The 22,299-nt window shown below is 42.8% G+C and overlaps 1 protein-coding gene across 4 annotated transcripts in view; it reads left to right on the top strand.

Annotated features, from left to right (window-relative positions):
• LOC311514721 (interferon-induced GTP-binding protein Mx1-like) overlaps positions 1-19,243 on the top strand; it is a 29,029-nt gene extending 9,786 nt beyond the window's left edge. For all 4 annotated transcript variants that reach the window (XM_084617403.1, XM_084617400.1, XM_084617401.1 and 1 more), the window contains 9 exons: positions 1,634-1,772; positions 3,072-3,270; positions 6,191-6,269; positions 8,859-8,981; positions 12,432-12,576; positions 13,682-13,840; positions 14,702-14,778; positions 18,248-18,490; positions 19,012-19,243. In XM_084617403.1, coding sequence (XP_084473529.1) covers positions 1,634-1,772; positions 3,072-3,270; positions 6,191-6,269; positions 8,859-8,981; positions 12,432-12,576; positions 13,682-13,840; positions 14,702-14,778; positions 18,248-18,490; positions 19,012-19,242 — 1,395 coding nt within the window. In that variant the 3' untranslated portion in view covers position 19,243. The remainder of the gene's footprint in view (positions 1-1,633; positions 1,773-3,071; positions 3,271-6,190; positions 6,270-8,858; positions 8,982-12,431; positions 12,577-13,681; positions 13,841-14,701; positions 14,779-18,247; positions 18,491-19,011) is intronic.
• The last annotated feature ends 3,056 nt before the right edge of the window (positions 19,244-22,299 follow it).

The raw sequence follows: 22,299 nt of genomic DNA, 5'->3' as shown, positions 1-22,299 counted from the left end.
TGACGGCAAAAGAGATTAGGGTGTCTTGATCTGCATAATCTTCTGTTTAATGATGGCACAGAACAGACAGATATGTAATTTCCCAAGGAGAAGTAAGATATAACAAGCGAGGGTTTTAGTGGAGGAAGTGCTAGCATTGAGAAGGATGTGCCATATACCAAAAGGGGGAAAACTCTAGATTCTGTAGACAAGAGTGTTTGTTTGAGACATTTTCTAACTTCCACTAGAGTTCCATGTGCTCTAATGGAACTGTGTGCATGCGTGCGTGTGCGTTCGTTCACCCTGCAGAGGTTTCAGCGGAGCTGGCTACAGGGATTTTTGGCCCCCAGGAAGATCATTTTTCCAGGCACCAATCCCGCTATCTTTCCTGCCCATCCCCATTAATCCTCCTCCATCTTTCCTTTTTATTTTCCCTCCTTCCCTCTCCCTACTCTATTCTAATTGAAGGAGAAGGTGGTTGTTAGATTTTCTGTCCATTCAAAATCTCCCTTGGACTCACCCAGAGCTGAGGGCATCTGATCTTTACATCCTTAGTGGTGTCCCAAAAGTTGACTCTGCATTTCTGGGGAAGAAAGAAGGATGCTCTAGAAAGCTTGTCTGATTCAAACACTGATGAGGACAATAGTCAGCCTGCAGAAATTACTTTCTGTGGCTTCACTGAAATTTTTGATCTAATGTTTTTATTTTTGTAATGACCCTCTGGCATTTACACTGAGGCAAATGACTTCTCATTGTCTCTTTCAAAACAATATTTTAAATGCATGGAAAAAGAAGGTGCACATCTGAAAATGGCATGCTCAGGGCTTATTTATGCCCCAGCAACCCCTGAGAGTCATGGTCCTCTGAGGCCATGGGCATCTGGCATAAAATAGAGCAACTCTGAGGCTGCCCTAATTTATGCTCAGTATCAGTCCACTGACTACCAGCCCCAAGGCTGAGGGGATACACAAGTGTGTTAAACTCATTTGCACACATGCACTTCCTGAGCTGCAGCTGAGGATCTGGGCCTAACTGTTATATTGTAAGACTTGTTGTCTTCAAGTTTTCAATAGCATCATAAAAAGCTAAAATTTGATGTTGCTTAATCATTCCTAATTTAGTTCTAAGTGTACCTGCTTGGACTTGTAAACCTATTACAATAAAGACCATCGTAAATGTTATTCTGTGCTTTTAAACAATGTTGTTCAAGTTGGTCAAATGTAGTATGTTTACATATGTTTATTAACACATTTAATTTTACCTTTAGATGATAAGATTTCAGGCTGTATTGTGTTCTTCTGAAATTCTCATGTAAGTTTTCGTCCCATAGTCACATCTGTAATACTAATGATATGCTATCAAATCTGACCACGATTTTTGCAGTACTGGACCCAAACCACTGAACCATTAAGTTCTATCCCATGCCTCCGGCAGTACTCAGTGCTTTGAGGCAAGTGAAAAAACACCATAATGCACCTAGGCAATTATGCAGTCGGCATAACCACATTAGGAGGTGGGGGAGGGGGGTAGCTAAATAAATTCCTTTGAAAGCTATGAAATCTGGAAGAACCAAACCTACCACTTGTAATAGGACTTACCTACCATAGCCTATGTGAAGTAATAAACTTTTATTACATTTCTTATTTCATTACAGATCATAAATCTAATTAAAATGTATATTTGTAAGCAACAAACTATAAATCTGGTAGTTGTACCAAGTAATGTGGATATTGCAACTACAGAGGCCCTAAGAATGGCTAAAGAGGTGGATCCTAAGGGGGAGAGAACTCTAGGTAAGTAAAGATACATATATCTAAAAGAAAATGGTATTGTGTTGTGCGAAAAGTCAAAAGAGGCAAAGCAAAGTACTTGCAAAGAATGTTTATTACTAAACACTGGAGAGGTTGAGCATTTTCTACCAGTTACCCAGGTAGCTAAAAGAATCCTAGAAAAGCAGCAAAGGAACGAGAGATTTGTATTTTGGTGATGGGCTTGCTATCATTTGAAATCCACACAGGATTTTCCTATCCATGCTTCATTTCAGAATCTAAATTTCAGACAAAAAAAATCACAACTACTTTAGGGGAAAATGGCTAAAGGAGTGACCAACCCCTTCCCCTGAATTTATGAGCGTTATCCTATTCTGTAAAATGTTCCTGCAATTGTCTGTTCTGATACTTTGTAAGCCTAGAATCATTTGGGAGTTTCTTTTAATGACTCTCCAGGGAGAATATACTCATGTGGAAGTCCTTTCCTGGGCACTCCATGGCACTTAGGCCCTCACGAGTTCTTTAAAATATATAGTGTAGTATTTAGAAATCTATGGAAAGAGGACATAGGTGCAAGTGTGGGTCAGATCCTCAGTTTCAATGGAGCGACTCCAATTTATACCAGTTGAGGATCTGGCCCTGTGTGTGGATAATGATATCACACACATACATTCCCAGACTAAAACTATGTTAAGATGGAGTTCAGGTTGGGTGAATAGATCAGTAATTTACAGTAAGTAAAGATTACACTGATGTCATTATCCAAAAACTAAGCATTATAAACCAAGGAAATTCAGATATAAGGTTACACTTAGAAGAAATACAAATATGTTAGGGTATGGAAATCCACAGGTAAGGCACCCAAACAACCTTAAATCTGACCTGTAGTGATGCCATGGAAAAGCTATATGGTTATGACTGAGGCATTTTAGTGTCCCCAGATTAGATTAAACTGATTTTTAAAGACACATTAGAATTTCTCTTTTTTTCTTTCATGGTGAAAACTCTGTTTTGTTCCTTTATTGAGATTATTCTGGATATCAGATACTGTGACACTAAGTGTTAAATGTCTTAAGGACCCATTTTAAAATAATTTTAATTCATCAACTAACCAATTTGCTTGTAAATTCTTTTAAAAAAGAGAGTAAATGCTGTGATTTTGGGGGGAAAGATATGAAAAATACAGCATATATAATGAAGTGATTGGATCCCTGTTTTAAATGCAAAAGTCAACTCAGTCCTAACTGTGGAAGCGCAAGTGGTGCTTCCATCTACAAAGTGTGTCACCTCTCTAAATACAATCATTGTTTTGTTACTTCACAGGGATTCTCACAAAACCCGATTTGGTCGACAGAGGAACTGAGAGCGATGTAGTTGACATTGTCCGAAATCTCAGTGTCCCCCTAAGGAAGGGCTACATGATTGTTAAATGTCGTGGGCAGCAGGACATCCATGACAACTTGACACTGGCCTCTGCAATTCAGAAAGAGAGAGAATTCTTTGAGGAGCATGAATATTTTAGGTAGCTTTAAAATCAATACACACTGAATATTGGACAGGTTTTTCCCTGTTAAGAGTTTAAAAAAAAAATCACAGAAAAGTGAGTAAATGCATGCCCTTATACATCCATGCAATGGTTAAAGCCAGTCATTGGGACACATTATGAGCAGTAGCGTAGCTAAGAGGGGAGCGGGGGGAGCAGCCGCTCCCCCACTGAGCACAAGTGGCGCCTTTTTAATTTTTTGGCGCCTTTTTAAATTTCTACTCACCTGGCGATGCTCCGGGTCTTCACCAGCCGGTCCAGCGGGACTTCGGTGGTGGGGTCTTCACGTGCTCTGGATCCAGCGGCACTTCGGTGGCGGGATCTTCACATGCTCCGGGTCCAGCGGCACTTCGGCGGCAGGGTCTTCACATGCTCCGGGTCCAGCGGCACTTCGGTGGCGAGGGTCTTCCGTGGTGCTGAGGACCCAGAGCGCCGCCCGGTGAGCACAAGCGGGTGACACCTTTCTTTATGTCCGCTCCCCCTCTTTGCTCCACCTAGCTATGCCACTGATTATGAGTTGGACTATGCATGCACAAAGGGAAGTAGATGGAGTAAGTATCCACCTTATGCTTCTACATGGGCTCCTCAGGCTTTGGGTGCAAGCACACAGGAGTAAGTAGGGGTACTTGCTTGCTTACACCCCAACTGGAGCAGGTGAGTGGGCCTTGGCTTTGTCATCTTACTGGCCAGGATAGTCAGGAGTTCGCTTGTGGTTGTGGCCATCAGTAAATTACCACCTGCTGAGGGGAAGGCGGAAGCAGGGGAGGAATTGTGACTCAGCGGTGTGTTTCTGGGTTATAGTACCTTCTGGGAAGGAGCAGCTTACACACAACCCCTAGCTTAGCATTGTGCCTGAATTCACAGTCTAGCCCTGAGTTGTGCATATGGAACAGAGTAAATTCACTCATTCAGGAATAGAAGTAGTTCACTGACAATGGCATGGAGACTTTTGATACCCTTGTAGTTGGAGTAGTTTAGGACCTAGCTAAACAATGTGACTCTCGGTGTTAATATTGATTTAAATGGGGGTGAGGAGATGTTGCGTAGGCAGGCATTCCACCCGTGACTGGTTAGACCCGGCCAGGAATGTGAGGCAGCTCAAATCTGGTTGCACACTTAGCCTGGGCATTACAGAGCAAAAGAAAACTACAGTCCTGTCTGCACCCAGCTGCCTGAATAAAAAAATATCATCTTTTCATTTGTCACTACCAGCTAATCTCTATTGTCAGAGACAAAAATCTGTTCATAGTTATGGTGTGTGAGCACCATACAAAATTCCATAAATCCATGAGTGGCCTATCCACAGACCTAAAATCCTCTTTTCTTCCTCTTCCCAAGAACAGACAATGTCATAATCAGCATCAAAATAATACTTTCATCAGTAGATCTCAAAGCGCTTTACAAAGTAGCTCAATATCATCTCCATTTTACAGATGGGGAAACTGAGGCAGAAAACAATGAAGCAACCTGCTTCAGATCACCCAGAAGGCCTATGGCAAAGTCAGGAACAGAAATGAAAGCTAGACCTGTGCAAATAACTGATTTTTCAATTCCGTCACTAATCTTTTTTCCTGACAAAATGAATGAGTTGTAAACATTCGACATGAAACAAAATATTTCATTTTATTTTGGAGAATTTTTAATCTTTTATAATTTTTTTAAAATAAATTGAGTGACATTTCAAAACAAAATATCTTTCTGAAACACAAATTCCAAAAATTTCTCTTTTTTTGACATTTCCAGACTCTTTTTTTATTTGACTGAAACAATTTGCCAAAGTTGACCTGAATTCATCAATTGCTTCAGCGAACCCGAATCTGCATTTTTCAGCCAAAAAAAAAAAAAATGATTTGCATGGAAAACTTCACCCAGCTCTATCTACATCCTCCAAGTCCCAGTTCAGTGCTCCATCCAATAGGCCACACTGCTCTGAAGAGAAACCTGTGTTCTGTTTCTCTTCTTTCATTTCAGGGACAGAGTGAAATGCTTATTAATTAATTACTTTTTTATTGTTAGTTCCACAAGAACAATGGGAGAGCTTTCATTTTTGTCTCCAGAGCAGCCAGATTTGTAGTTGCTCTCAGCTGTTGTTGAAGGCATAGGCATCAACTTTCCCTGGCGCTGGTGGGTGCTCGCGCCCTCCGGCCCCGCCCCAACTCCACCCTTTCCCCACCCCTACCCCGCCCCCATTCCAACCCCCTCTCCAAAGTCCCTGCCCCAACTCTGCCCCCTCCCTGCCCCTATTGGACCCCTCCCCAGCACCGCCTCTTCCCCAAGTGTGCCGCGTTCCGTCTCCTCTCCCTCCCTCCAAGCGCTTGCAGTGCAAAACAGCTGTTTCGCAGTAGCAAGCGCTAGGAGGGAGGGGGGAGAAGTGGGACGCGGCGCGCTCAGGGGAGGAGGCGGAGGTGAGCTGGGGCGGGCAGGGGAGCTTCCAGTGGGTGCACAGCACCCACCAATTTTTCCCCGTGGGTGCTCCAGCCCCGGAGCACCCACAGAGTCGGCGCCTATGGTTGGAGGGAATGCCACCACTGATGGCTATCTGCTGAGGAGGCTTTCTCTCTAGTTCCATTAATCTCACCCTGGTCTTTGATAGCTCCATCATTCCTGAGGATCACAAATGCTGTAGAAGGTCTTTGTCACAGATAAACTTTTCTGAGAATGCCTACGTCCATTTTATTTCTCCAAAAATTCATGCTGGAAATGTGTTATTTGCATGCTTGCAAGAAATAATTTGACCATTTTGAATACTATTAGTAAGTGTATATAGCTGGCCAGATCGGTCAGTATCTGTACTGTAGTGTATGAAGTACTCTGGAATCCTTTGGGATGAAAGAAGGAATTATTTGGGATGATATTATTGTTGTTATTATTATTTATTACAGTCTTTCATCTCTTTTAGTATTCTTTTGGAAGAAAGAAAAGCTACTATCCCACTTTTGGCAGAGAGACTTACGCAGGAACTGATAGAGCACATTAATGTAAGTTAGCAAACTTGGGCTATTGGCTCTTTAAAAAACTATTTGGTGAATACACAAAAGATCAAATGTTGTTTGGATCTTTTGCCAAGATATTTATTTAAGCTATGTAGTAGCAGGTCAAAACTTTCTGAAACCTTAACTAGCTTGTAGAAAATAAATATAAAGGAGACCTTTTCTCATAAATTAATATTTTTAGCTAATAGTTTAGCATAAAGCAATTTACAGATCTTTAAGAAGCATTAGGTATGTCAGGGTTCCTTCCCCACTCTGAACTCTAGGGTACAAATGTGGGGACCCGCATGAAAGACCCCCTAAGCTTATTTTTACCAGCTTAGGTTAAAACTTCCCCAAGGCACAAAGTCTTTCCCCTTAGATAAGGTAAAACGCTGCCTCCACCAAGTGATTTAACAAACAATCAGGGAAAGAACCACTTGGAGTTCCTATTTCCACAAAATATCCCCCCACGCCCTTACACCCCCTTTCCTGGGGAGGCTTAAGAATAAACAAGATGAGCACAGACCAGCCTTGGATTTTTAAGACGCAAAAGACCCAATCAGATTCTTAAAAATCAGAACTTTATTAGGAGAACAAAAAAAGATAAGAGAACAACTCTGTAAGATCAGAATGGAAGATAATCTTACAGACAGTCTGATTCAAAACATAGAGAATCCCTCTAGGCAAAACCTTAAGTTACAAAAAGACACAAAAACAGGAATACACATTTCCTGCAGCACAGCGAATTTCACAAACCAAAACAAAGAAAACCTAACGCATTTTACAGCTATATTACTTACTAACTTTACAGGACTTGGAGGGCTTGCATCCTTGATCTGTTCCTGACAAAGGTATCACACAGACAGACAAAAGCCTTTTTCCCCCTCCAGATTTGAAAGTATCTTGTCCCCTCATTGGTCATTCTGGGTCAGGTGCCAGTCAGTTACCTGAGCTTCTTAACCCTTTACAAGTAAAAGGATTTTGCCTCTGGCCAGGAGGGATTTTCTAGCACTGTATACAGACAGGTGGTTACACTTCCCTTTATATTTATGACAAGGTACATTTCTATATGTATCCCCTGATTTAAACTGGGGATTAGGAGATCCATACAAGTTTTATGTCAATGCCTTGTAAATCATACCACACCTACCTAATTTCCTTCCTTGACAGTGTTACTGGCATAGTGGATAGGGGAGAAGCAGTAGATGTGATATACCTTGATTTTAGTAAGTCTTTTGACACAGTCCCACATGACATTCTCATATGCAAACTAGGGAAATGTGGTCTTGATTAAATTACTATAAGGTGGGTGCACAATTGGTTGAAAGACCGTACTCAAAGAGTACTTATCAATGACTTGCTGTCAAACTGGAAAGGCATATCTAGTGGGGCCCCACAGTGGTCAGTCCTGGGTCCAGTATTAGTCAATATTTTTGATAATGACTTGGGCAGTAGAGTGGAAAGTATGCTTATAAAATCTGTGGACAACAACAAGCTGGAAGGGGTTGCAGGAGGACAGGATGCAGTGGTTCTCAAACTTTTGTACTGGTGACCCCTTTCACATAGCAAGCCTCTGAGTGCGACCCTGCCTTATAAATTAAAAAAATGTTTTTATATATTTAACACCATTATAAATGCTGGAGGCAAAGCGGGGTTTGGGGTGGAGGCTGACAGCTCGCAACCCCCCATGTAATAACCACGCAACCCCCTGAGGGGTCCCGACCCCCAGTTTGAGAACCCCTGAAATTCAAAATGATCTTGACAAATTAGAGAATTGGTCTGAAATCAACAAGATGAAATTTAATGAAGACAAGTGAAAAGTATTTTATTTAGGAAGGAAAAATCAAATGCATAACTGCAAAATGGGAATCACCGGCTAGGAGGTAGTACTGCTGAGAAGGATCTGGGGTTATAGTGGATCACAAACTGAATATGAGTCAACAACATGATGAAGTTGCAAAAAAGGCTTAAATCATTCAGGAGTGTATTAACAGGAGTGTCATATTTAAGACATGGGAGGTAATTGTCCCTCTCTACTTGGCACTTGTGAGGCTTCAGCTGGAGTTCAGTTTGCAGTTCTAAGCACCAAACTTTAGGAAGGATGTGGACAAATTGGAGACAGTCCAGAGGAGAGCAGCAAAAATGATAAAAGGTTTAGAAAACCTGACCTATGAGGAAAGGTTTTTTTAAAAAAATTGGCCATGTTTAGTCTGGAGAAAATAATAGTGAGGAGACACCTGGTAACAGTCTTCAAATCTGTTAAGGGCTGTCATAAAAAGGACTGTTATCAGTTGTTCTCCATGTCCAATGTAGGTAGGACAAGAAGCAATGGGCTCAATCTGCAGCAATGGAGATTTAGGTTAGATATTAGGACAAACTTTATAATTATAATGATAGTCAAGTTCTGGAACAGGTTTTCAATGGAGGTTGTGGAATTACCATCACTGGAGGTTTTTAACAACAGGTTGAACAAACACCTGTCGGGGTGGTCTAGGTTTACTTGGTCCTGCCTCAGCACAGACAGCTGGACTTAATGGCTTCGCAAAGTCCCTTCCAGCCCTACATTTCTATGATTCTATTATTTTTCCCTCACAGAAATCACTACCAACTTTGGAAAATCAGATAAAGAACAAACTCCGGGTGGCAAACAACAAGCTACAAAAATATGGCAAAGGTGTGCCAGAATCAGTGGAAGAGCAGATGCTCTTCCTAGTAGATGTGAGTATAAATATGGATCTGGTAACTCATGTGAATAAAAACTGTTGGTTAGCATTTGGAATTGTGTGGATATTGCAAGTTGGTCTCTTTTTCTACTCTGCATACTCAGTGTGTTGCTTCATGAAATCACTAACTACAGATACATCCACATGCACTTTTCTTAACATAGGAGAACTAGACCATGAGCATTACCCTTAATTCCTGGTCTTCATAAATCCAGAATATATACTCACCAATAAAATAAACCAGATTAAAAATAAAATTGTTCCTGTTTTATCAATGTCAGCTTTGATACTACAATGGGTGAATTACATTTGGTTGCATTAATTATATCAATGCACTGAAAGTTGCTGGTAATAGAAGATGCTGTATTAGGCAAAGGCGTAATAGAAATCAAGAATAAGTCGTCCTATTCCATATTTACAAGGCCATAATATTTTGCACAAAATTATAGTGATTTTTAAAAGCAACACTGTTTTCCACCTGTATTCTGACCAGTCCAGGTAATCCAGGTCAAGGATAATCTAGGCATGGCCCAATATCTAAACAAATACTTTGCCTCAGTCTTTAATAAGACTAAAGAGGATCTTAGGGATAATGGTAGCATGACAAATGGGAACGAGGATATGGAGGTAGACATTACCATATTTGAGGTAGAAGCGAAACTCAAACAGCTTAATGGGACTAAATCAGGGGGCCCAGATAATCTTCATCCAAGAATATTAAAGGAATTGGCACATGAAATTGCAAGCCCATTAGCAAAAAATTTTAATGAATCTGTAAACTCAGGTGTTGTACCGTATGATTGGAGAATTGCTATTTTTTTAATGAATCTGTAAACTCAGGTGTTGTACCGTATGATTGGAGAGTTCCTATTTTTAAAAAAGGGAAAAAAAGTGATCCAGGTAATTATAGGTCTGTTAGTTTGACATCTGTAGTATCCAAGGTCTTGGAAAAAAAATTGAAGGAGAAGGTAGTTAAGGACATTGAAGTCAATGGTAAATGGGACAAAATACAACATGGTTTTACAAAAGGTAGATCATGCCAAACCAACCTGATCTCCTTCTTTGAGAAAGTAACAGATTTTTTAGACAAAGGAAACGCAGTAGATCTAATTTACCTAGATTTTAGTAAGGCATTTGATACCGTGCCACATGGGGAATTATTAGTTAAATTGGATAAGATGGGGATCAATAGGAAAATTGAAAGGTGGATAAGGAATTGGTTAAAGGGGAGACTACAACGGGTCTTACTGAAAGGTGAACTGTCAGGCTGGAGGGAGGTTACCAGTGGAGTTCCTCAGGGATCATTTTTGGGACCAATCTTATTTAATCTTTTTATTACTGACCTTGGCACAAAAAGTGGGAGTGTGTTAATAAAGTTTGCGGATGATACAAAGCTGGGAGGTATTGCCAATTTAAAGAAGGACAGGGATATCCTACAGGAGGATCTGGATGACCTTGTAAACTGGAGTAATAGTAATAGGATGAAATTTAATAGTGAGAAGTGTAAGGTCATGCATTTAGGGATGAATAACAAGAATTTTAGTTATAAGCTAGGGACACATCAATTAGAAGTAACGGAGGAGGAAAAGGACTTTGGAGTATTGGTTGATCATGGGATGACTATGAGCTGCCAATGTGATGTGGCCATGAAAAAAGCTAATGCGGTCTTGGGATGCATCAGGAGAGGTATTTCCAGTAGGGATAAGGAGGTTTTAGTACCGTTATACAAGGCACTGGTGAGACCTCACCTGGAATACTGTGTGCAGTTCTGGTCTCCCATGTTTAAGAAGGATGAATTCAAACTGGAACAGGTACAGAGAAGGGCTACTAGGATGATCCGAGGAATGGGAACCTTGTCTTATGAAAGGAGACTCAAGAAGCTTGGCTTGTTTAGCCTAACTAAAAGAAGGTTGAGGGGAGATATGATTGCTATCTATAAATATATCAGAGGGATAAATACTGGAGAGGGAGAGGAATTATTTAAGCTCAGTACCAATGTGGACATAAGAACAAATGGATATAAACTGGCCACCAGGAAATTTAGATTAGAAATTAGACGAAGGTTTCTAACCATCAGAGGAGTGAAGTTTTGGAATAGCCTTCCAAGGGAAGCAGTGGGGGCAAAAGATCTATCTGGCTTTAAGATTAAACTCGATAAGTTTATGGAGGAGATGGTATGATGGGATAAGATGGTTTTGGTAATTAAATATTCATGGTAAATAGGCCCAATGACCTGTGATGGGATATTAGATGGGGTGGGATCCGAGTTACCCAGGAAAGAATTTTCTGTAGTATCTGGCTGATGAATCTTGCCCATATGCTCAAGGTTTAGCTGATCGCCATATTTGGGGTCGGGAGGGAATTTTCCTCCAGGGCAGATTGGAAGAGGCCCTGGAGGTTTTTCGCCTTCCTCTGTAGCATGGAGCACGGGTCACTTGCTGGAGGATTCTCTGCTCCTTGAAGTCTTTAAACTACGGTTTGAGGACTTCAGTAGCACAGATATAGGTGTGAGGTTTTTTGCAGGAGTGGTGGGTGAAATTCTGTGGCCTGCGTTGTGCAGGAGGTCAGACTAGATGATCATAATGGTCCCTTCTGACCTAAATATCTATGAATCTATGAATCCCGTACTACCGCTTCACAGCCCTACTCAAACAATCCCAGTAGTGTGCAGTGAGTAGGGATCGGGGATATGCATTAAAACAGAGGTTCTCAAACTTTAAATCTGGCGGGACCATATTTTAATACACAGACTGCCTTGTACATCACTTTCACTCACATTCAGAATAACACGGCATTCTGCTACAGTAATTGCTTACATGGAAAAACAACATTAGGGAAGCGTTCAATGTATTTTTAGTTTCTTTTGATGAAATTTAGCTGCTGGAAACAAGGAGAATTATTGTTATTCATTTGTATTACCGGAGCATCTAGAACAGCCCAAATTGAGATCAAGACCTCATTAGGCTAAGCACTGTACATACACAGATTAAAAGACATTTGCTTCCCAGAAGAGCTTGCAACCTAAATAGACAAGGCAAACAGGATGAGAGGGAAACGCTCTGAGAAATGAAGGGACCTGCCCAAGATCACACAGCAAGTCCGTGGCAGAGCTGGGAATAGAACCCTAGGTCTCCTCCTGAGTCTTTGCCCTAGTCACTGAACCTCAATGTCCTGAGACAGCAAGTCACAGGCCACACAGTCTGAGCACTACTGTGCTGAAATACACAGCCTGTGAGGTCTGACTGCCTCTCAGAATGTCACTTCCACAGCTGGAGCTACAGACAACCTGCAGAGTGTGAATTCTGTAGTTTTTCAGGGAGCAGTGTGTAACATTTGCTCCAGCATTTCCCCTCCCTGCTGCAAAGTTTGGGTTATGTACCATTGCAAACAGCTCAGGGTCTGAATTTAGCCCCGAGTTGTTTGGCAATTTCCTGTCTCTTCACAGAAACTCAAACTCTTTAACCAGGACATCATGAATTCAGTACAAGGAGAAGAAATTGTAACTGATAAAACAAAACAAAGACTATTCACAAAAGTTCGCAAGTTCTTTAATGAATGGGAAGCCCATGTTAATAACAGTACACTGAAAGGTAAGCACCAAATGTTGGCACTTGACCTGAAAGTTGTTCTGCGCTGACAGACATCTGTGAGTGCCCAGAGCCCTAGTGAAAACAATGGGGCTCCATATGGATGCAAAGGTCTGCTTGCATGGACCAGCTTGTTCTTGTTGGGGGCCCTTATCCATCATTAGAGATTAGTCCAAAGGGCGAATTCCATATCTAGACCCAAACCTATGTAAATTGTGCGGGTGTTCAAGTATAGAGTTTAGTGTAACCCAGTCACTACTTTTAATGATTTCTACTCTCACCGTTCTGTTCTACCTAAAGTTGTACCAGCCCTAAAAATTAAGGCTAATGAAAGTAAATCCTTGCAGTGATGCACGTTTGATTCCTGGGTTGTTTTGAGCTGTTTGTTTCCATGACTGTTAGCAAGTTGATTTACCAGAGTCACAGACACAAATCAAAATTCTGGAGTACTGCAGGTAGTGTATTTGCTAATACTTCTCCAGGAAGGCCAGCTTGCTAAATTGCCACAAGTACGCCTCGTTCTTTCAGCTCGCTAAAGGTAACACAGCCTGTTAAAAGAACAGGAGTACTTGTGGCACCTTAGAGACTAACACATTTATCTGAGCATTAGCTTTCGTGAGCTACAGCCCACTTCATTGGAAAAGTGACTGTGAATCTCTCTGCATGCTAAACAACAACATTATTGTAATGTCAAATTTGAGATGATAAGCTGTGTTTTCAAAATGGTCAAATGGAGGTAGGTACCCAAGTGCCTTAGGCCCCTTTGATATCTCAGCCTCACACAACTCAGATAATTCAGAGATCCTTCCTGCAGTGACTTTAACTCTGCCCCCTCAAATATCTACAGGACTACAGGCAGGTTTGTTAACCAGTCACAGAGTGTACATACAGTAATCCAACAAGTCAAAACTTTATATCTACAATCTTCAGATTCCTTACGCTAACCTGAGTGTTGCTGTAGCTGTTCTGCATCCAAATAGACACATGAGAACTAAGAAATAGTTTTGGCCCCTTATTAAATCCAGGCCTTTTCACATAGATTTTAGTATAAAAACAAACACATCTCGAATTATTAGAAATAACGGTGCTGTTGTTTTAATTGCTGTAGTAAAAGAAATTATGAAAGAAGAAGTGTGGGGCTTTGAAAATCACTATCGTGGAAGAGAGCTCCCAGGGTTTGTCAATTACAGGACATTTGAGGCCATTGTGAAACAACAAATTGTGCTGCTGAAATCACCAGCTATCATGATACTGAAGACAGTGACTGGTGAGTTTCATTCACTTAGTTTGCCATAAACTTTGACCATATTCATTTAGCTGCTTTTATAACCACTTAGCTTTAATTCATATGGCAAGTTTTTAGGGGACAGATGAGTTTTGGGGCTGGAATCAGAATGATGGTACTTACAACTTGTGGAGTGTAGCTAACTGGTAAAATATTGAAATATTCAGTCCTCCACGTACTGCTTCAGATCAAATATATAAATGCAAATGTTTTCACTGAGACCATAAATACCAAATCATTTTTAAATGTAGGTAGGAGAATAATATAGATTAAAGAGTTATCACTAAAACTACATCAAATTTAAAGTAACAATATATTGCTACAATCTGTAGAAGTATGATACAGATAATTTTGGTGGAAGTGTCAAATTCATTTTACTCTGTTTTGTGCAAGTGCCATTACGATTTCCACAGGACCCATGGACTCAATATGATTCTAGTTGCAGTGTTACAAGTCTTCCATACCCAGGCTCCAAATCCCCAAATGGATTGGACTACTCAAGTGTTTAAAGATAAGAATGTGTTTACAGTGTTTTGCTAGACCAGGGCCTCAAAGGCAAATGAACTGAAAATACTTAAAGTTTATTAAGTTTAAATATTTTTATTTAACTGATTTGCAAGTGAAAACATTTTTTACCACTTGGAACACAAAATAATACACATCACAAAATAATGCATATCACAAAACCATCACCCACACAGAATAGAAATACGCAAACTACAAAGCTTTCAAATTAAAACATTATTTAAGCTACAGCTGAACCCAATTTGTTAATGACTCATACAGTTCTTATATTTATACTGATGATGTGAAATTATAGTTATTCCTCCTTTGTCTTTTTAGAGCTTGTACGAGAAACTTTTACTGAAATTGCCATGCAACACTTTGAGAACTTTTTCTATCTTTTCAGAGCAGCTAAGGTAAGGGGCTATTTATGGCTGTGGTTCTCAACCGGGGTACATGTAACCCTGGGGGTACGCAGAGGTTTTCCGGGGGTACATCAGCTCATCTAGATATTTGCCTAGTTTTACAACAGGCTACATAAAAAGCATTAGCAAAGTCAGAACAAACTAAAATTTCATTTAGACAATGACTTGTTTATACTGCTCTATATACTCTGAAGTACTCTTCACACAACGCACCATCAACCTGTGGAACTCTTTGCTAGAGGATGTGTTGAAGGCCAAAACTATAACAGGGTTCAAAAAAAGAACTAGATAAATTCATGGAGGATAGGCCCATCAATGGCTATTAGCCAGGATGGGCAGAGATGGTGTCCCTAGCCTCTGTTTGCCAGAAGCTGGGAATGGGTGACAGTGGATTGATCACTTGATGATGACCTGTTTTGTTCATTCCCTCTGGGGCACCTGGCATTGGCCACTGTTGGAAGACAGGATACTGGACTAGATGGATCTTTGGTCGACCCAGTATGGACATTCTTATGTTCTTAAATATAAGCACAATATTTATATTCAAGTTGATTTATTTTATAATTATATGGTAAAAATGAGAAAGCAATTTGTCAGTATTAGTGTGCTGTGACACTTCTGTATTTTTACATCTGATTTTGTAAGCAAATAGTTTTTAAGTGAGGTGAAACTTGGGGGTACCCGAGACAAAACAGACTCTTGAAAGAGGTACAGTAGTCTGGAAAGGTTGAGAACCACTGATTTATTGTATCTACATCATCATTAATGGCATGTGCTTAGAACTATCTTCACTCTTGGTCAATCTATTATCTATCTGTATAACTTCCCACTGATTGATAAATACCACTGTATTCAGTTAATGGTGTAGAGCAGTGGTTCTCAAACTTTTGTCCTGGTGACCCCTTTCACACAGCAAGCCTCTGAGTGTGACCCCCCTTATAAATTAAAAAAATGTTTTTATATATTTAACACCATTATAAATGCTGGACGCAGAGCGCGGTTTGGGGTAGAGGCTGACAGCTCATGTCCCCCAATGTAAAAACCTCACAACCCCTTGAGGGGTCCTGATCCCCAGTTTGAGACTCCCTGGTGTAGAGTGCAAAGTTACATAGTGAAGCAACAGATGCATAAAAGTGAAGGTGCTGAACAATAATGCCATGAGCTTGAGGGCATGGGGCCTGATTCTGATCTCACATAACTGGTTTTACACACGTGTAACTTCACAGGCCTCCTTAGAGTTACTCCAGAATTACACTGAGACCAGAATCACAGTTAAACTCATGAAGTTCCACTGGGTGCATAGTTTGTGGGACTTCAGTTCCCTGATTGCTGTCAAAGGGGGAATTGGTGGGACAATCTTCACGTGTAGGCTGGCAGTTAGCCTGTCCTGTGAGGTCTTGCCTCAGTGTAAGTGGGGGAATAGTCCCGCTCTTGTGGGGAACTTTCCTGGCTTCTGCACTATCCCGGTGAAGTGGGCTAGTGAAAGGATCTGAGTCTTCGCTCCCACTTCCTTTACCCAGTGGCCTCGCTGCCGTTGAGGACTCCCCTTCCACTCTCCTGTCTGGCAGAGTCCTCGTAACCCCAACAAGGCTGGGCCCAGGATTCCTGGGGGCTCGACCCCCAACCCTGCTGTGGTCACCTAGGACAGGGGCTAGGGTGTCCCCACTCTGGGGTACTCTCTCTGCACTGGGCACTTCTCTGACCCACTGACCATTACATACAAGTTAAAGCAAATGCAAGTTATTTAATCAACACTTAATTTTAAAAAGAATAAGGAAAAATGGGAAAGGTTAAAGGAAACACATCAACCTGCTCTGTGGCAGGGAACATCACAAACAGTGTCTCTGGAACATCAGGGCAAGTCACAGTCTGTTCCTTGTAAGTCCCAGGCCTTCTTCTCCGGCCCTGGCTGTGCTGCAGGGATGCTGTGGGTTGGACGCTTGCTCTGGTGGTGGCCACACGCTCTCAGGCTCTAAGTGGCAGGACCCTTCTTCCCAGTGTCGCCCCCGCGCTGTCGGGGTTACGATCCAAGCCTGGCCTGCAAAGCCCCTTGGCTGAGGCATCTCCCTGTGCTGGGCCCGCTGTCCAGGGTCCCCCTTGGTTTCCCCAGCTGCTCACCACACCCAGCTCCAGACTGCTCCAGCCCCAGGGGCACCACTCTGTCTCTGCACTGCTGCTGCTCTGCCTCCAGCTCCCTGGGCTGCTTCTTTGGCCCCTCTGCCTCTGGTTGCTGCAGCTCTGCTCCCAGGGCAAGTCTGCTCTGCAGGCTGCTTCTGTGACTCTGCTCCCAGCACTGACCTTCTTCCTGGGCTGCTTTTCTGGCCCCTCTGGCTCTGGTTGCTGGCTATGCTCCCAGGGCAAGTCTGCTCTCTCTGTATCTGGCACAGCTCTGCTCCCCAGCTCACCTTGGGCCCCTGCTTTCTCCTTAGCTCGGCCCCACTCTGTCTGACCCAGGCAAAACCAGCTCACATGGAGAACGGGACCTCCCTGGCCTCCTGACTCTCTGATTAGCCTGCCCACCCTGTCATTCAGGCTGACCTGGAGCATTGGCCTCTCCCCATTGTTCCTGGGGACTGTCAGTCTCAGGGTCCTGATTTCCCATCGACCTTTCCCCTTTGAGCACTGGGAGCTAGCCAACCAAAACACCCCACTGAATATTAGTAAGGGGGCAACAGTCCCCTTACATCAAGTATACAGAGCACAATTAGAGGAGACCTTGACTTTCATTTAGTTTAATGCAAAATTGTTTGTTAATAAATAGGTTAATTTGGTCATTAAACTGATGCATAATTTAATCATAGAGGAGATTCCTGACTCTGAAGGTGTCACAGAGACTTGGGTGGAGGGTGCAGCTACTGCTTTGCCAGCTCAGCTCACCCCAGCTGCATTCTCAGTATGGTCTGAAAGGCTCAGGGTGGTGGTATAGCTTCATTCTTCGCATCTGACTTCAAAACTGGGAATCTCCCTGCTCCTAAGTGTGTGTTGTGGGATGAGCTTAACCTAGTAATGATATGGGGGGTTCAGAGTAGTCTATTGCCCCTCTGCATTCCAGCCAAGCTGACTACAGCTTTGTGCAGCCTGCAAATGAAATCACTGAGGCTTGTTGTTCTGGGTGGCTTTGATGTCTACACAGAGGAAAGCTGTATTGAGTCATCTTGGTATCTCATGACTGCCTTGACAATCAGAGATACAATGTAGGTTGTTTCTGGATCTATGCTTAGAGTGGAAAATGCTCTACAGCTGTTTTTTGAGCAGAGGTTGATGATTCAGTGAGTGTCTAATAATACCTTTGTCATGGGTGGACCGTTCGCCTCTACAGACTGCAGTCAGTGCTGACTGTTGCTTCTTTTGGGAAAGTAGATACATTTGGATGGATGCTTAAGCATCATGAGTTGCTTTATAAATTGTTGGGTGGTATTGGGTCTGCTCTATTGATTCTTCTTCTAATTTTAAATCACAGAATAGAATTGAAGACATAAAACAAAAAAAAGAGGAGGAAGCTGAAACTGTAATTGCCAATCAGTTCAAAATGGAACGCATCGTTTACTGTCAGGACAGTCTTTACAGTGAAGATTTACAGGAAACTAGGAAGGCTCATGAAGTCCTCCCTTTTGGTGTTGCTGTTACTCATGTTAAGTCTATTGCATCTCAAAAACAGCATTCCGTTGATGAAATGGCTTATCACTTAAATGCATATTTCAAGGTGAGTTTCTTGTCCGTGTATTTCCCCCCATCAGTCCTACTTTATAGAACATAAGTACCTGGGGGGAAATGTACAGCTGACATTTAAGGAGAGGGGTGATTCCTTTACTCGTAACTTTTTTTTTTAAAGAAAGTAGTATGCTTCGAGTAAATACTAGATTAACAGTACTGAACACAGAAGACCTTTCGGACAACAAATGTTCAAATATCCCTAGTTGTAGTCATTGCTTTTTGGTACTTGTTCCCATTACTGTTCACAATTTGCAGTAAGCTATGGAATAACCACGTGCTGCCAAGTGTAATAGTGTGCCCTATTACTAGGAGTGTTGTAACACTGAGAAGTCATAACCACAACATGAAAGGGAGTTAATTAACTATACTTTTCTATTCCCAGCCTAATAGCTAGAAAGCCTCTAAGTGGACTGATCAGTTGTAAAATTGCAGGATCCTATTTTCTGTGTTTCCCTCATACATCCTTGACTATTGATACATCATCCTGTTGATGATCTTCTTTTCTCTTAGGGTGCAGGCAATCGTCTCTCCACTCAAATTCCTTTGATTATTCAGTCCTATGTCCTCCAGGACTACACTGAAATGTTACAGACTGAAATGTTGCAACTTTTGCAAGACAAAGATCAATTTAGCATTCTTCTTCTTGAGAAGAAAGATGCCGCCACTGAAAGGAAAAATTTGAAAGAAAGAATTAAACGTCTGACACAAGCTCGACAACGCTTAGCAAAGTTCCCAGGTTAAAGCAGATGTGCAAAGCACTATCACTTTTCTTTAACTCTCTTCTGTGTGAGTTAGTTAACCAAGACCTAAATATTCAGTGGGAACTGTTGGGTACTCAGGACTTTTGAAAATCAGGCCACTTATTACATGTCTAAATATGGATTTTGGTGCCTAACTTTAAGTTCCTGTTTTTGAAAATCCTGGCCCCTGTGACCCATGCACCTCTAATTGGGAATAACCTGCATACATGGGCGGTGAGTTCTATGGGCCCGTGGTGTCTGGGCACCAGGAATATTCCTGGTGCCCAGACACCATAGGCCTGGCTCCAGCACTGTTTGAGGCCGGGTCTCCCTCAGCCCTGCCTTCTGCCCCCGGGCACACATCCCCCTCCCCCGTGGGTCCCCCAGGCCATTTAAAACAGCCTGGGGCCCTCACTCACCACCAGCAGCGCAGCAGAGCTGAGCAGCTTCCTGCCTGCTTGCTCCACATGGCTGCCAGCCCCGCCCTGCGGCCCCTGGGTAGGGTGGGTCTGTGTCCTGCCCCAAGCGCCCCTGCAGCCAATGGGAAGCTGCAGGGGCAGTGCCTGGGGGTAGCAGCACACGGGGACCCCCAGTCCGCCCTGCCTAGGAGCCCCAGATAAGCTCCACACCCCTCCACCCCTTCCCAGAGCTTGCACCCCAGCCCTCTACACTCCCTCCCAGCCCCTGCACCCAAACTGCATCCCAGAGCCTGCACCCCTCACCCCCTCCTGCACCTCCACCCTCTGCCCCAGCCCGGAGCGTGCACCCAGCACCCAAACTCCATCCCAGAGCCTGCACCCCAGACCCTCTCCCCCATCCAAACTCCCTCCCAGAGCCCAATCTCTCACCCGTCCTGCACCCCAATCAGCTGCCCCAGCCCAGGGCCTGCACCCCAGACCTCCTCCCTCCACCCAAACTCCCTCCCAGAGCCTTAGGCGGGCCGGGGGTGGAGATAGAGGGGGGCAGGCTCTGAGCGTTCTGGGCACCAGCAGAATTTCTAAAGACCTGCTGCCCCTGCCTGCATAGGGGAGAGGGGAACCCTTCAAATTTCAGTGTGTGGAGTTCCTTGTGGATTGTCATGTCTTCAGGGGGAAAGAAGAGTTCCCTTGTAACACTGGACACCCTGGAACCCTGACGAGAGCTGAGGAAGCGTTGTTCTAAGTTAGCCATAAAAATGTTGGCATACTGTGGGGCCATGTGGGTACCCATAGAAGCCCTTGAGGAATTCCACCATGATTTCAACAATTTCCATCCCACCATCCACCTCAGCCTGGACCAGTCCACACAAGAGATCCACTTCCTGGATACTACGGTGCTAATAAGCGATGGTCACATAAACACCCTATACCGGAAACCTACTGACTGCTATACTTACCTACATACCTCCAGCTTTCATCCAGACCACACCACACGATCCATTGTCTACAGCCAAGCTCTACGATACAACCACATTTGCTCCAACCATTCAGACAGAGACAAACACCTACAAGATCTCTATCAAGTGTTCTTACAACTACAGTACCTACCTGCTGAAGTGAAGAAACAGATTGACAGAGCCAGAAGAGTACCCAGAAGTTACCTACTACAGGACAGGCCCAACAAAGAAAATAACAGAACTCCACTAGCCATCACCGTCAGCACCCAACTTAAACCTCTCCAACGCATCATCAAGGATCTACAACCTATCCTGAAGGATGACCCATCACTCTCACAGATCTTGGAAGACAGGCCAGTCCTTGCTTACAGACAGCCCCCCAACCTGAAACAAATACTCACCAGCAGCCACACACCACACAACAGAACCACTAACCCAGGAACGTATCCTTGCAACAATGCCCGTTGCCAGCTGTGTCCACATATCTATTCAGGGGACACCATCATAGGGCCTAATCACATCAGCCACACTATCAGAGGCTCGTTCACCTGCGCATCTACCAATGTGATATATGCCATCATGTGCCAGCAATGCCCCTCTGCCATGTACATTGGCCAAACTGGACAGTGTCTACGTAAAAGAATAAATGGACACAAATCAGATGTCAAGAATTATACCATTCAAAAACCAGTCAGAGAACACTTCAATCTCTTTGGTCACTTGATTACAGACGTAAAAGTGGCAATTCTTCAACAAAAAAACTTCAAAAACAGACTCCAACGAGAGACTGCTGAATTGGAATTAATTTGCAAACTGGATACAATTAACTTAGGCTTGAATAAAGACTGGGAGTGGATGGATCATTACACAAAGTAAAACTATTTCCCCTTGTTTCTTTCCCCTCCTACTGTTCTTGTAAAGTGCTGGAAATGGCCAACCTTGATTATCACTATAAAAGGTTCCCCCCACCCCTCACCCCACTCTCCTGCTGGTAATAGCTCACCTTTCCTGATCACTCTTGTTACAGTCTTTATGGTAACACCCCTTGTTTAATGTTCTCTGTGTATATAAAATCTCCCCACTATATTTTCCACTGTATGCATCCGATGAAGTGAGCTGTAGCCCACGAAAGCTTATGCTCAAATAAATTTGTTAGTCTCTAAGGTGCCACAAGTACTCCTTTTCTTTTTTTAATATATTTTGGCAGTCAGCTGGGGATTTTAATGAAAACTCTTAGATAAGCAGGATGAAATGTCTGACTCTATTCAGCACATTGCCTCGTTCTATAATATTGCATCCTCGAGTGCAACATGCTTCTGTAAGGCATCACGTTAATGTGAGATGTCTGGAGATAGCCTTTCCATGCATGATACACAAAGACATCTGCATCTACTGCAGACATTGGAACTATTGGTTCCCAGGGTAAAACTACTGAGGTCAAGATGTTTTGGGTAAAGAATCCTTGGCAGTGATCCCGCAGAAGAAATCAGAATATGTCCAAATCTGACAATGCTCAGAACGTTGCAAAACTCTTCATGTTCCAAAAGCCTTCCTGCATGAGAAGAAACTAGGCATTCAGGCTGGATCGTGTAAACTGGCAGCTCAGGATTGTTGTGTGTGATTACAATGTGGGGAATTCAACTCCCACTTGTCCTTTATTTTATTATGCCCCCAGTGTCTATG

This window comes from Lepidochelys olivacea, assembly GCF_965140295.1.
Source record: "Lepidochelys olivacea isolate rLepOli2 genome assembly, chromosome: 1".
Classification (NCBI taxonomy): Eukaryota; Metazoa; Chordata; order Testudines; family Cheloniidae; genus Lepidochelys; species Lepidochelys olivacea.
This window is presented reverse-complemented; position numbering and strand designations above follow the sequence as displayed.